This window comes from Brienomyrus brachyistius, chromosome 2 (assembly GCF_023856365.1).
Source record: "Brienomyrus brachyistius isolate T26 chromosome 2, BBRACH_0.4, whole genome shotgun sequence".
NCBI classification, from domain to species: domain Eukaryota; kingdom Metazoa; phylum Chordata; class Actinopteri; order Osteoglossiformes; family Mormyridae; genus Brienomyrus; species Brienomyrus brachyistius.
In genome coordinates, this window is record NC_064534.1 from 20,096,337 (window position 1) to 20,111,188 (window position 14,852).

At 41.4% G+C, this 14,852-nt stretch overlaps 1 protein-coding gene across 1 annotated transcript in view; it reads left to right on the forward strand.

The window, feature by feature from the left end:
• The window catches only part of fibcd1a (fibrinogen C domain containing 1a), a 91,397-nt gene that overhangs the window by 26,851 nt on the left and 49,694 nt on the right, over window positions 1-14,852 (forward strand). The window contains exon 2 of the mRNA XM_049005082.1: window positions 8,106-8,585. Within this exon, the coding sequence (XP_048861039.1) occupies window positions 8,106-8,585 (480 nt within the window). The remainder of the gene's footprint in view (window positions 1-8,105; window positions 8,586-14,852) is intronic.

A 14,852-nucleotide genomic window follows, 5' to 3' on the forward strand; every position in this document is an offset into this window, starting at 1 on the left:
TCACTATGGTTAGACACAATGCTTTCATAAATGGTGAGAGAACATTTGACCTACTAAATACTTTGCAGGGATCTTGTTAAAATTGAAATTTTCCTGGGAAAGTTACTGGGAACTGAAGAAGGTAATTAGCACTAATTCAGATACAGCAGAAGAGACAGAATTAACTGGTGGGAGGGGAAAAAAAAACAAGCAAAATTGTGGACTTACCCAGAAATGATGGTTCATTCCCTCGAAACTGCATGTGTTGGGAATGACTATGAGCATTGGCTTTATGGGTACATAAATAAAAAACATAAACAAAACAATATAATGAATCATATTTTCCAGAAATCCTACATTCTGATTAGTGCTAACAAATGTGTTCTATGTGCTTAGCAAACTAGCAGGAAAACTGGTATAAATTCATAGCACAGAATTCTGGAGCGAAATCAGAAGAGCACCATAGATTCGAAAGAGTAACAGAAGGAAAGAGTGAGAGATCTGGGAATAGTAAAATCTATCAGGAGAAAAACTAGAAAAAGGGAATCGAAAATCAAGACAACAGAATCAATAAAGAAAAATAACAATAAATGATGACACGCCAATAAAGATTTTACATTAAACAAAAACATAATCTTGACATTTAAGAAAAGAAAATCACAACTGAATTCCAAGAGAGGTGGCAGAAAATAATTCAAGAAATCAATATGTTAGTAGAAATGAAATGATATAATTACCTCAAGGGAACATGCATGCTAAGCACTCAGCTGACATTTTTTTATTGGTCAGCCTGGCATCTTTTGTTGGATGGACAACAAGCTGAAATGACCGTGAGAGCTGCACTGGGCTACATGACTTTGGCTCTTTTTGCTGATTCAGACAGCTTCGCCCTGCAATGTATTTGGCTGCTTAACCTCGTAATCTTCAGAAAGAAATTACACATTCTAGGAGTTTGAGGTGTATTAGCCTTTGTGTGATGTGCCACATTTTTCACATAAAATCAATGTTTTTAAAGAATCGTCTCATGGAAGCTTTCTCCTGGTTTCGAATTCATCATCATAAGCACAGAGAAACCCTTGGTAAATTGCATTATAACACTTGTTTTATGAGAAAGGAAACACATCAGGGCCGAAACGTTTGCAGAATGTTCTAAATCCCCAAGAGATGTGCATTATTGTCACGCTTTTACAAGGAAGCAAATTCATTTAACATTACAGCAAATAAGAGATATGTCATGCTCTTGTTTGGGTACAGTCATTTAAGCTACAATCCTTTACCCTTGAAAATAATCCGTGGGCATTCCTTTCCTCCTCCCTTTCTTCCACCGCTATCCATCTTTTTAACCAAACATACAAACTACACAGACTCAGAGCAGACTCACTGAAGGTGGCAATGTTTTAGGCCCGTTTCACGTAAATCAGTGGTAGATTATCATGGAGATATATCTGGTCAGTCCACAATTGAATAATAATGACAAAAAACGAGCTAGTGACAGTATGCTATCAGGAAAAAAGGATACAGCCCTGCTACATTTTTATTCCCCAAGATAGAAACACCATTAATGCACCCCAGTGGTACAACGTTATTTCTCAGAGTCCATTTCTCTACCTTAAATCAGACTAAAAGGTACATTTGCATGCAGATAGGGTACAATTAGCAGAACCTTGAGAGTATAGCCCCAGTGACAAGTATTTGTACCCTAAAAGGTACAAATTAGTACTTTTTTATGACAGTGTGAGAATTGTTGGAAAAGCAAATTAATGCCTTTAATTTGAAGAGATGGGGCGATTTTGTGTTGCGAGCCAGGAATAAATCAGAGAGGTCTTCTCTGCCTGCTCTATACCATGTGAAATTTGCTACTGGAAGGAATTTTGAAGATCCTATGGATTTACACGTTTCACATAAAATCTGTGTAGTGTTTGGTAGCTGTCTAACTATGATTGTCCTGTGTCCGCCCCTCCCCACACCAGCCCCCCCCCAACTCAGGATATCAAGGACAGCCAGCGAGGTGGGGAGGCATTGATTTGTCTTCCATTATGGAGCACGGCTCCTGAGGTTACTGTCAGACAGCTTCTATAACTCACCAGTAACTTCACAGCTCCTCATTCCCTTCTCAAGGGATCATGGGAAGTTGCTCCGCTCGCCCAAAGGACCAATCGTGCGGTGCTGAGAAGAGCCAGGCAACCCTCTACATACTTAAGGAACAAAATATGATTATGGCATTACAGCAAGTCCATCTGCAGATGCTGCCTGTAGAAAAGTCAGAGATTACTTAGTGTCAGAGGATTTCAGGTGCCAAATGTGGTGTGTTCCTCTCACACTAATAACAAGGAGAGGTGCTAAGACAAATTAACGGATTAATGCAACAGCATCACTCTGAGTAAAGCATGAAGTTCCTTAGCTTTGCTTTTTATTTTCTGAGAAGCCTAAAGTTACTGGTTGAGAGGTCATGTAAGGGAAACTGGGTTTTTATAGTCATATTATTCTAAACTGGTGAAACATATAAATAGAAGCAAGAGCAAAACCCTGAGGATGTTGTCTTTTCCCCTTGAGTTGACAGTCCCAAGTCAAGCACTTGTCATTTTTCTCGCCCAGATTCTCCATTAGTGGACGGTAATGGAGTTGAAAGGCAATAGGCGGATTACGCCATCAGGGTTATCTCTGCATTACAAATCATGTGACTGCTGTAATACTTTGATTCCATATGCTTATGCGAGGCAGCTTCCTGGCCTGGAAAAGCCAATTAGACAGATCGTACAAATCCGGAGCAGATGATTCTGTTCGTCATCATTGTGTGTAGTTGTTCCTCACTACCAGGAGGACAGTAGCCAGGAGAAGAGAAGCATTTAAAGTCAGCAGTCTTAGTATCGCAGATTTGTGCTCTTCCTTCCCTTTCATTTCGAAGGCATAGGAGGAGATGTGAACAAAGCCCTTTATGCTTTGACATCTGCTCACCATCTCACACTACGACCTGTGAACCAAAGGCCTCAAGACTGCCTTCTATGTTAGGTAAGATGAGAAAACCTTAAGGGTATACAGCCCAGTACATTAACTGGTGTTACTAGTGGCCCTCCCCATCAAAATGTGTCCTCTGGCATACTCTGGCTGGCCATGAAACACACCCAAGCCAATTCACAACAGCCACTACAGGTGAAATTTCCCATCCAAGTAAAAAGAAGGCAGTTTGTTCCCTTAATTCATCTGTTGCAACGTATCTAGGGCAAAAAAAAATGGTGCACTAAAATAGTTTTTTAAACATTTAAATATAGCAATCATTATGTGTTTAGCAGGACTCAATGAGTGCATATCTGCATAGACATAGAATTCCAATGTCCAAAATAAATATTAACACAGCTGGCTCTCATAAACGAGAATCTCGACAATCTCTAGTCTCTGCCCTTTGTTAAATTTCTATTCTGACTATTCTGTGGCCACTTCCCTTTGCAGTTACAGTTCCCTGTGCTAGTTGCTCGTTCTAAAATTTCTGGGACACAAAGTTTACCATCCATCAACCACATACATGTAGTCTTTGCCCTGGAAAGGCAGCATTGCTTTGAGCTCCTGTTCAGCAATTAGGTTTAGCATGTGTGTAGGGTTGCTGCAATGTGCAATGCTGCATAATTAAGTGTCATCTTCAATACCTGCCATCCATTCCCCATGCAGACATCCTATGAGTGCGTCCCGAACTTCGGTCAGATGCATGTACCCATCTAAGCTAAGGCCTGAACTGTTCCCCGAAATCTCAAAATCCCTTTACAAATTTGTGGGACCGTATTCCAAAATCTGACAGTCCCTTCACAAAAGGACTGAGCTATTCCACAAATATATGACAGCATCTTAAAAGACAATGGATCCAGGCTACATTTCACCTTTAAATTCCTCATGATTAATATAGATGTACTGCCAGCCAGCTACTGACCTGCAAACAACAGATGAGAATTATGCTAATGAGCACAATGCTAAAAGTCAGTATGGGTGAGCAAAGCCATGAATATGAGGCATTCCATGGGTTTCTTCAGCTAAAGTTACTGTTTCTGTATGTATTTTAAGGATGTAGGTGTATTGCACTGGGTCCCATTTGTATTCTCTTCTTGTTGAAATTCTGTTAGTGTATTGTCTTTATGCGGCTAGTAGGTTATCCCCGCAATGGCTAATGGAACTGTACTCCAATGTCACCCATGTTATTTGTAGCAGGCTAATTAGTCAAAGATTGAGGATTTAATCCTAGCCCTGGGTGTTAAAAGCACATTTAAGACATAAGCCTTCACTGGGCAGGATGTCGCCTGTCAGCCTCTGTTACAAAGACCTGTATTACCTCTACTGTCACGAGATGGGATTCATGATTATATTTTATGAGGAAAATTTCCCTAAAATTTTTCATTCCAGTATTTTTTTAACAGTAGATTTAAGGTTTGTTAAAAATATTGCTTTTCTGCAGACTGGAGTGATATACGAATCCTCTTTTTTTTCCAATCCAGCACAGAGATCAGGGCTGACATTTCAAAGTACAATAACGGCACACGTTTGCATCAGCGGTGATCTGCGACCTATCAGATTGCTCATGACTGATGCAAAAGCCTGATATGCAGATTTAAATTAATATTTTATCAGACTGTGCAATGAAAATGGACACAGCTCATCCCGAGTTAAATCTCAAGACATAGCTGGTAAAGACAACCTTTAAATTGACCCATTTAGTGGCAGGGTTACTAATCAGTGAAGGCAATGAAACAAAACTGCAGTGATTTTTAAATCTACCCATAAAAATCCCAAAGGACGAGTTCTGACCTATATGCATACTCTTTTTTTCTGGATAGCACAGATTTGGTTAAACTTGCATAAATGTTTTTTATTGTGTGATTTCATTTGTTTGTTGATGATTACTGTAGCTAAATACATCCCTCCTGAGTCGGTCTATATGGCTCTGAGTAAATTTTTTCATGTGCCGCTATAGATATTTTTACATCCTATGATTCATATGCATGGTATTTTTTGCATTAGATACAGATGCTCAACAACAATTATGAAGTTAACAGCACCAATGCGATGCTCTCTTGGATAGAGGTCTCAAGAAGTTATGAACCAATACTAATACCAGAACTCTAATCTATAGCATATGAATAGGAGGAGAAGGACAAAATGCAAATGTACTACTTAAGAATGGTTTGGGTATGTTATAAGCAGACTGTACCGAGCAATTGCATGAGTAGTGTCTCCTGAGGTTCCCTATCTATTGGACAGAAATGTAAATAATTTTGACTGTCTTGTTGGAAAACATGCACAGTACATGAGTTTCGTACAACATTCTCAGCAAATGCTGGCACCAAGCTTTAACGAACTTCACCGAAGGTGCAACACTGAAAAATCGATGTTCAAGACAATCCTTGTTAAGTGAATTTCACCACGTAACTAATTAATCTAAAAAAATTATCTTCTGCCCTTGCTTCTCTTGTGATTCTATACTTATGAGTACCCTCTGTGTTGTCTAATAGTGCTCAGTATCAACGTCTACTTAAGAAGCTTTTGAAGGGCGACAGACAGCGAGACGAAGATGGTGCCTCGCTCCCTGTTGTACATTTTGCGGGTACATTTTAAGCCTGTTCACTTTCACTACGCCCCAATTGTGCTCCCGTCTGTTATGCCAACGGATTAAAGTTGTTATTGCATATTGTCAGCGCTCAGCAGAGCATGTTCTTTAAATCCCACCTGGGTGCCAGAACGAGACAGGGCTGGTGAAGACTAGCCTAGCTGCTAGCTGCAGGAATGAGGGCCGGTGTTAGACCTCCTGTCGACCAGTCTGATTGGCTGAATGCTTTTATGGTAGTCGGTGGTGGGAGGGGGCAAGGCCATAAAGACAAGTTTTGCTCTCTTAATGGATCTAGGGGTTTTATTCATTTCACTTCCAAATGGGTTGAGGAAACACACAGCACAGAAGGGCAATGTGAAGTCATTTGCGGCGTTATTTCTATCATGCTCATTATCTGGGCGCATTCATCAGGATAGAGCATGATTTGGGAACTGGGTGATTCGGTGAATACACCATATTCTGCGGTTAACCCTGCCGGAAGTATTGTTGGGGGAGAAAAATGGATAATCCCTCGCACGCAAAAGGCCAGGCTACTTCGTAGTGACAAATCAGTATGGGGGTCTTCTGTCTTGCACAGGGATCTGAAGCAGGAGATAGTCATTGTGAAAGTTAGTTATCTTTAAAATAAATATGTTCATGCTTAAAGAGGAAGCAGTGGGGAACAGGGAACAGCTACATATTCAGTGTGTCTTGTCGCTTCTATAACTCTTGGTAAAAAATGAATGTTGCCAACGATGCTGACAGTACCAGTGTATATCTGTGTATATCTCTGTTAACATCCTTATGGGATCCCATTTGGGATAATCACTAATGGTGCATGTATTCGGAGTTAAGCCTACCATTTATGTCTCCCCCTTTTTTATTCCCTCGTAGCTAATTATTAGTTTTTATCTGTGTGTAAAAAGTCAATGGGCGGATCGCAACGTGGATCAGCGTTACAATTACGGAGCCCCTTGTCAGAAATTCAAGGGCCGTTCAGCCTCTCCAGTTGCTATATTTGTTCAGCTGTAATGAATATTTAGGAAAGGATGATTTTCATCAACATTCGCAGCATTACGCAGCTGTTACATATCTGCGGGGGGCCAAGACAACAAAAGCGAGTGTAAGGATATGTCTGGTGGGATCACACTCGTGTCTGAATTAAAGGCAAAAATGGAGATAGAAGCTGTTTAGTGGGAAACACAATGAATATGTGGAAAGCCTTCATTTCCAGTGAAAGCAAAGCCCTGGCCTTGAACTCATCTTTATAGTTTCCACTTTAAGCTGCCCTTCACTGCAGCTTGGAGGCCTCACTGTCAATACAAAGCAAACAGTCTGATATTCATGCCAGACTCCGCTAAATATCCTGCATGTCGTTTGTCATTATATGCGTCCTCCCTTATGTGCACACGCACACATACATGCAAACACCCCTGACGCACGATGGAGAAATCGACAACTGAGGAAACATAACCAAAGCACAGAAGATTTAGCGTTCCGGGCCCTGTAATTTGTCCTGCGTCACTCTCTCATTCTCCACTCAGCGGGGCTCCATTTTCAGTGCTACAACAGGACAGTCTATAAACACCGTTTCTGTGGATCTGCAGTTCGTGTTCCAGCCCAATCTCAGCCCAGAGCAGTCATAACAAAAGCTGAAGTCAGAGCATTATGTGCCCATTAGTGTTGTTAAAAGATTATATGCAGCCAGATTGCATGTTTATTAAGGGACCAAATCCTGGTCCTCAAATTGGAGTTTACTGAACGCATTATTGGTGATGCCAAACTTACTTTGCACACCCATTACACCTTTGCAATCAATATTCAAGAATTTGGCATCTGTCCTGTATACAGGCAAACACCCGCAGCTTGGTATTATCCAAAGGCACCCATACGCAAAAGCATGCACACTTTCAAAGGACACAGTGTCACATAAAAGCTCAAAGGATTAAAAAGCAATGGGAAATGAAATGTAGTGCAAATTATTTACCCTCCCTAATAATGTGCCACTTAAATATAAAGCCCCACATCTATTCAAAGATAACATGCCATTAAGGTAGGCAAACTCAGAACAGTGTTTTATTGTAACTGTTTGGAAATAATATACAAAGTCAGGATTTGTTTAGATATTTCATTTTTCACTTATTTTTTTGCCATGGTGTATTTATTTTATATCAGTTTTGATTCATGTTACATTTGGACGATATTTTAAATCAAAGGGTACAGTATGGTGATATTTGATTTACACAAGCAACATGCGAGACCTTTCTGTAAAGTACTGCAAATATGTCATCGCTACATTGCAATTTGTAGTAAGGAAGAATATGTTGTGTAGCTCATTTCATTGTAACCTCAAGTACACTATTCTCCTCTCCTCAACCTGTCTGACAGAACAATACTTAATTTTATATGCTCTGTGAAACCACGCATGAAATTTGAGTAAAAATGGTGTTACACCTGCTATCCAGTGCAATGACTATTTTTATTGCATATAACCTTGGGTTCCACTGTCTCATTTCTTTAGTAATGGAAATATAGTCTAACTGCAGCCTTCTCTTTACAGAGGATGAGCTGTAGCTACCTTCTGTGCACCATCCTGCTGTTTGTGGCTGTTCTTCTGGCTGTAACTGTGACTGGCACCATCCTCTTTATGAACCACTACCAAGCTCCTCCTGTTTCCGATGGCCCGCCTCTCATCAGCACCAATCAGAACGAAGGGAACGCCCTGGTGACCGTCGAGCGGGGAGACGGCTCACGCATCAACATCTTCATAGACCCCAACTGCCCTGACTACAACAGCAACTTCCTGCGCCTGGAGGGTGTCCAGACGTCGCTGCTGCACTCTCTCACTGACCACGACTCCGACCTTAAGTCAGTGAAAGGCCAGGACCGCGCCCTGCTCGTCAACTTGGCCGAGGAGGTGGCCAAACTCTCGGCCCATGCCAGTCAGTTGAAGATGGAGTACGAGTCACTGCGGCGCGGCCAGGGAAACCTAGGGCAGGAGCTCAACACCCTGCAGACAGAGCAGGGTCGACTCATCCAGGTGAGCGCGCCATCAAAAAGCATTCATCACCCCCCTCTCATTATTTCATTGGAACAGTCCACTATCTCACTACAACACCTTCAATCTTCTGTTTTATAGTAGGCCACTGTGAATATTCTGCTTGTATTCTACACTAGTTTCCCCCTTCTACATTCTATGTAGAGCATCACTTACTCTGCTTTCCTGAGGAAGAGTTTACGTTTATGAGAGGGAGGTATTGCATTGTCTGGAAAGCCAATGGAAAGATTCTTTATTAACAATAGACCCAACTGGATTCATTAAACATCTAGGGGTCAATATTTTAGCATTTATTACTGCTCCCAGCAGTTCTCGGCTCAGTTAGGGAGTTCACTAAATATTATTCATGCTTTTTAATAAATCATGTACTTTAATCATTTGGGTTCTGCATTTTTTTAGCAGCACTTAGTCAAATCTGTCTATGCAATGCAAATCTAAGAGGCTTTCAGACATCATTGCTATTTATTTTCTGATCTGACATCCTGATCCACAGCTTGGAATCTTACCCTGACTGCAGGGCTATGACCAACAGAACATTTAATCAAGCCGTGAAGGGTAGGTAACATGCTCGAAATGTACAAAAGGAGAGAAAGGTGACCTATAAAGGAAATGAAATACAGATGAGATAAGATGTAGTTTCACTTCCAGGGAACTAAGCATAAGGTGCGTTAGAATGGTGCCTCATGGACCCCCGGGGTTTAGGTAGATGTGACACAATCTGTGGAGGGACGTCCACACCGGGTGCGTGCAGAGTGTGAATATGTCTGAAAAGAGGCACCTACATTACATTTCCTTTCTCTCCATGTCGAGCTGCTGCCTTATTAGATGCTCCCGCTCTCACAGAAAGAGAGTTTAAGCACCTGACAACAGATATGACAAGGTTTTGACCCTCCTGTCACCGGAGGAGGAGTCCGGAGAAGATCCAGCTCGAAGCAGGCATAGAAAAGCATAAATGATAAGATTAACTGGCCATTAACATTGCTAAATATTCAGATGAAACCAATTTACATGTTTATTAGGCTAAAGCATGAAAAAAATGCATAATTAGAGCTATCCTTTCCATGTCCATGCTTGCGGCATACCTACACGGACTCATAAACAACATGCCAGCATATGTTTTGCTGCCCTGCAGTTCAGAAAAAAATACAATGGGCTTGAAATCAAATGGTGAGTCACAGGTATTCATATGCTAATGCTGGTTTTAAAAACTAACCTTAGTCAGTCATTTTCTGTCAGCCAGACTGCCTAGGATATGTTATTTAAAGATGTAGGGATTGTTAGACATGACAGGTGTCTTGTCACTTATAGTGAAGTAGCACGTTGTTTAAATGCTGCGTTTGTGGGCAGCACGTAAGGCTGGGTAGAGATGCCCTCAGACCAGGAACCCGTTTTTTTGGATCTCAGGTCTATAGAGACAGCAAAGGAAAAGAGCCTTCAACTAGTCAACATTGGAGGCAGAGGGCAGGATCAAATTCATAGGCATCTTAGCAGCAGATGACATGTCAGGCTTCGAGAGAAAGGCCCATTTCCGATACCTTTTTATTACACGTCCCTCATGAAATTTTCCCTGAGAAATAACAGCAAAGTCACTGAGCGACCCGCTCACAAGCTGAAGGCCAGGTAGATTTATTTTCTATCATAATTCTGTCACAGACCCACCCGCAGCAGATATCTCTCATTGCCCCCATTAAAAAGTTCTGACTACAGAAGGTATGTCTCCAATGGCAACTGCCTTAATTTCCTGTAGCCTCTTTTTTTCAGAGAAAAAGCAAAGGTTGATAAAAGGCTTGAATACTTTGGAATAGCCTGGGTATTATCCTTAGCAATAGGTTGTCTCTTTTTTCTGTCCTTTTTGACTTCTCCAAACTTTAATTCAAGCTGGTCTATCTATCTTACATGTCCACACTTATTGACGTGGACTTTGAGGAGCTTTGTACTCACTTATGTCTGTCTATTAGAGTCCAGGCTAATAATTCCCCATGGCAAAAAACTGGCTGATTTGACTGACTAACTGATGAACAAGTTGGTTAAACACAGTTGCCTCTTTCCCATGCGTGGGTGTCAGTATTCCTGTCAGTATTTGAGAACCAGATTGTAGTAGCAGGTTATAACTCGATGGAAGCATATGGTAGTTGGACATGACAGTCCAGGAAATCACTGATGTAATAAAGTATCTTCTGGAGGACTGCAATAGATCCCTCTTGTGAATTTTATCCTAAAGCTCCACCAACCAATATTCTTTTCAATTTCCTCCTGTGAGTATGCTATGTTTACTGCCTCATAGCAAGATCTAATCCTCTGTTTTCTTGTTTGACTAACTGAGTATGCTCTACTAAAGGAGGACAGTCATGAAACTCTCATATCTACAGCGACATATCAATATTCCACTAAAGGAAGTTAGTCAGGTGTCAGCTTATTGATACAGCTAAATATTAATACCCTGTGAAAGGAAGATAGTCAAGTGTTACCTTATTGCTACAACTAAATATTAATACTCAGTAAAAGGAGGATAGTCAGGCGTTACCTTATTGCTACAGCTAAATATTAATACTCAGTAAAAGGAGGATAGTCAGATGTTACCTTATTGCTACAGCTAAATATTAATACTCTGTGAAAGGAGGATAGTCAGGTGTTAGCTTATTGCTACAGCTAAATATTAATACTCAGTAAAAGGAGGATAGTCTGGCGTTACCTTATTGCTACAGCTAAATATTAATACTCAGTAAAAGGAGGACAGTCAGGCGTTACCTTATTGCTACAGCTAAATATTAATACTCAGTAAAAGGAGGATAGTCAGGTGTTACCTTATTGCTACAGCTAAATATTAATATTCAGTAAAAGGAGGATAGTCAGGCGTTACCTTATTGCTACAGCTAAATATTAATACTCAGTAAAAGGAGGATAGTCAGGTGTTACCTTATTACTACAGCTAAATATTAATATTCTAATCATACCTCAGAATATTACCAGTGTCGAACACAATTAACAACACAAAAATATACATTTCATTGTTCTAGTTCAAGAAAACTCCTGAGGTGAATTATGTTAAAATAAAGAGAATATCAGATAATCTGATCATTGTTTCCACAATTGCAATAACTGTACTTAGTGCTGATGGTACCATTGATCCCATATGAACAAATTCCTGAAGAGAATTTTTCCATCTCGTGTTTTGTTGCCATTGTTCTTTCCTTGCTTCCTGTGTTTCTGATGCTTACAGATCCTTCTCACATCTCTGTGTCACTCTTTATATTCTCCTGTCATGTCTAAGACATGCTACCCAGTCCTGCGCCTGGAAATCTACCACCATGCAAAGCTTAGGTGTGCTGTGAATTTAACACACTTATACAGATAATAAGCTTAGCTTCAACATAGCTGGCTCTAATACTGAGGTGCTACTGAAGAGCCTGATTACCTGTATCAGATGTGTTAAATTCAGGCTGCACCTAAGCTCTGCAAGGTCATAGGTCTCCAGGAGCAGGATTGGGCAGCCCTGATCTCCATCCATCCATTCATCATCTACCACATATCCGAATCGGGTCGCGGGGGCAGCAGTCTAAGCAGGGGAACCCAGACTTCCCTCTCCCTGGCCACTTTGTCCAGCTTCTCTGGGGGAATCCCAAAGTGTTACCTGGCCAGCCGGGAGACATAGTCTTTCCAGCATGTCCTGGGTCTTCCCTAGGGCCTCCTCCCTGTGGGACATGCCCGGAACACCTCACCAGGGAGGCGTCCAGGAGGCATCCTGACCAGACTCATCTGACTCATCTGGCTCCTACCCTAGCTTCTCACCCTATCTCTAAGGGAGAGCCCAGCCACCCTGCGGAGGAAACCCATTTTGTCCGCTTGTATTCGCAACCTCACATACCCACAGCTCATGACCAGAGGTGAGGGTAAGAACGTAGATCGACTGTTAAATTGAGAGCTTAAAAAGCTGATTTATAAACCTACAATTAACTACATCAAAAATGTTGGGGTAATCTGCAAACCCCACAGTGTCTTTACATAGCTATAAAACTTTTGCATACATGAACCAGTGGCCATCCACTGAAAAAGCTGACCATCATTAGTCAGTCCGCAATAGTATTCTGAGCACCGTTTTCACTACCTTAGCTCACAGCCATGTAGCCGGTGAGAGGCCTTGTGAATATTGAGCTATTTCATCGCGTGAGTGTCTAAAAATATCAGTGCTTTAAAAATAATTCATGTTTTCCATCCAGCTGTTCAAAGGTTGAAAACCTGATGAGACACAGTAACCCCAAGGGAGAATGCAAATGAGGTGTCTTATCTCTCACAAAATTAAGTGTTATTCTCATTATAGATCTGTACAAATAGGAAATACTGGGTATGTCACAATGGGTTAAAAAAGTACAATATGTACAGTACAGGCCAAAAGTTTGGACACACCTTCTCATTCAATGTGTTTTCTTTATTTTCATTACCATTTACGTTGGTAGATTCTCACTGAAGGCATCAAAACTATGAATGAACACATGTGGAGTTATGTACTTAACAAAAAAAGGTGAAATAACTGAAAACATGTTTTATATTCTAGTTTCTTCAAAATAGCCACCATTTGCTCTGATTACTGCTTTGCACACTCTTGGCATTTTCTCAATGAGCTTCAAGATGTAGTCACCTGAAATGGTTTTCCAACAGTCTTGAAGGAGTTTCCAGAGGTGTTTAGCACTTGTTGGCCCCTTTACCTTCACTCTGCGGTCCAGCTCACCCCAAACCATCTCCATTGGGTTCAGGTCCGGTGACTATGGAGGCCAGGTCATCTGCCGCAGCACTCCATCACTCTCCTTCTTGGTCAAATAGCCCTTACACAGCCTGGAGGTGTGTTTGGGGTCATTGTCCTGTTGAAAAATAAATGATCGTCCAACTAAACGCAAACCGGATGGGATGGCATGTCGCTGCAGGATGCTGTGGTAGCCATGCTGGTTCAGTGTGCCTTCAATTTTGAATAAATCCCCAACAGTGTCACCAGGAAAACACCCCCACACCATCACACCTCCTCCTCCATGCTTCACAGTGGGAACCAGGCATGTGGAATCCATCCGTTCACCTTTTCTGCATCTCAGAAAGACACGGCGGTTGGAACCAAAGATCTCAAATTTGTACTCATCAGACCAAAGCACAGATTTCCACTGGTCTAATGTCCATTCTTTGTGTTTCTTGGCCCAAACAAATCTCTTCTGCTTGTTGCCTCTCCTTAGCAGTGGTTTCCTGGCAGCTATTTCACCATGTAGGCCTGATTCGCGCAGTCTCCTCTTAACAGTTGTTCTAGAGATGGGTCTGCTGCTAGAACTCTGTGTGGCATTTATCTGGTCTCTGATCTGAACTGCTGATAACTTGCGATTTCTGAGGCTGGTGACTCGGATGAACTTGTCTTCAGAAGCAGAGGTTACTCTTGGTCTTCCTTTCCTGGGTCGGTCCTCATGTGTGCCAGTTTCGTTGTAGCGCTTGATGGTTTTTGCGACTCCACTTGGGGACATAATTAAAGTTTTTGCAATTTTCCGGACTGACTGACCTTCATTTCTTAAAGAAAATGATGGCCACTCGTTTTTCTTTAGTTAGCTGATTGGTCCTTGCCATAATATGAATTTTAACAGTTGTCCAATAGGGCTGTCGGCTGTGTAGTAATCTGACCTCTGCACAACACAACTGATGGTCCCAACCCCATTGATAAAGCAAGAAATTCCACTAATTAACCCTGATAAGGCACACATGTGAAGTGAAAACCATTTCAGGTGACTACATCTTGAAGCTCATCGAGAGAATGCCAAGAGTGTGCAAAGCAGTAATCAGAGCAAAGGGTGGCTATTTTGAAGAAACTAGAATATAAAACATGTTTTCAGTTATTTCACCTTTTTTTGTTAAGTACATAACTCCACATGTGTTCATTCATAGTTTTGATGCCTTCAGTGAGAATCTACCAACGTAAATGGTAATGAAAATAAAGAAAACACATTGAATGAGAAGGTGTGTCCAAACTTTTGGCCTGTACTGTATATTCATTATTTTCTCAGTAGATGCCCTAGTTATGGTGATTCACCTATGACTTTAAAATGAATGGTTGGCACAGTTGGGTGCAGACTGAGGAAACAGAAAGCGGGAGAGTAGTCAGTCGAGTGCATAAACCATGTTCCACCTGGGGCCATCCCATAATAATCGGAGGTCCTGTGACTACACTGTACACTGTGCTTGCGGAGATTCTCTGTTGTTTTCATCTTTGGTATGGTGGCTGGT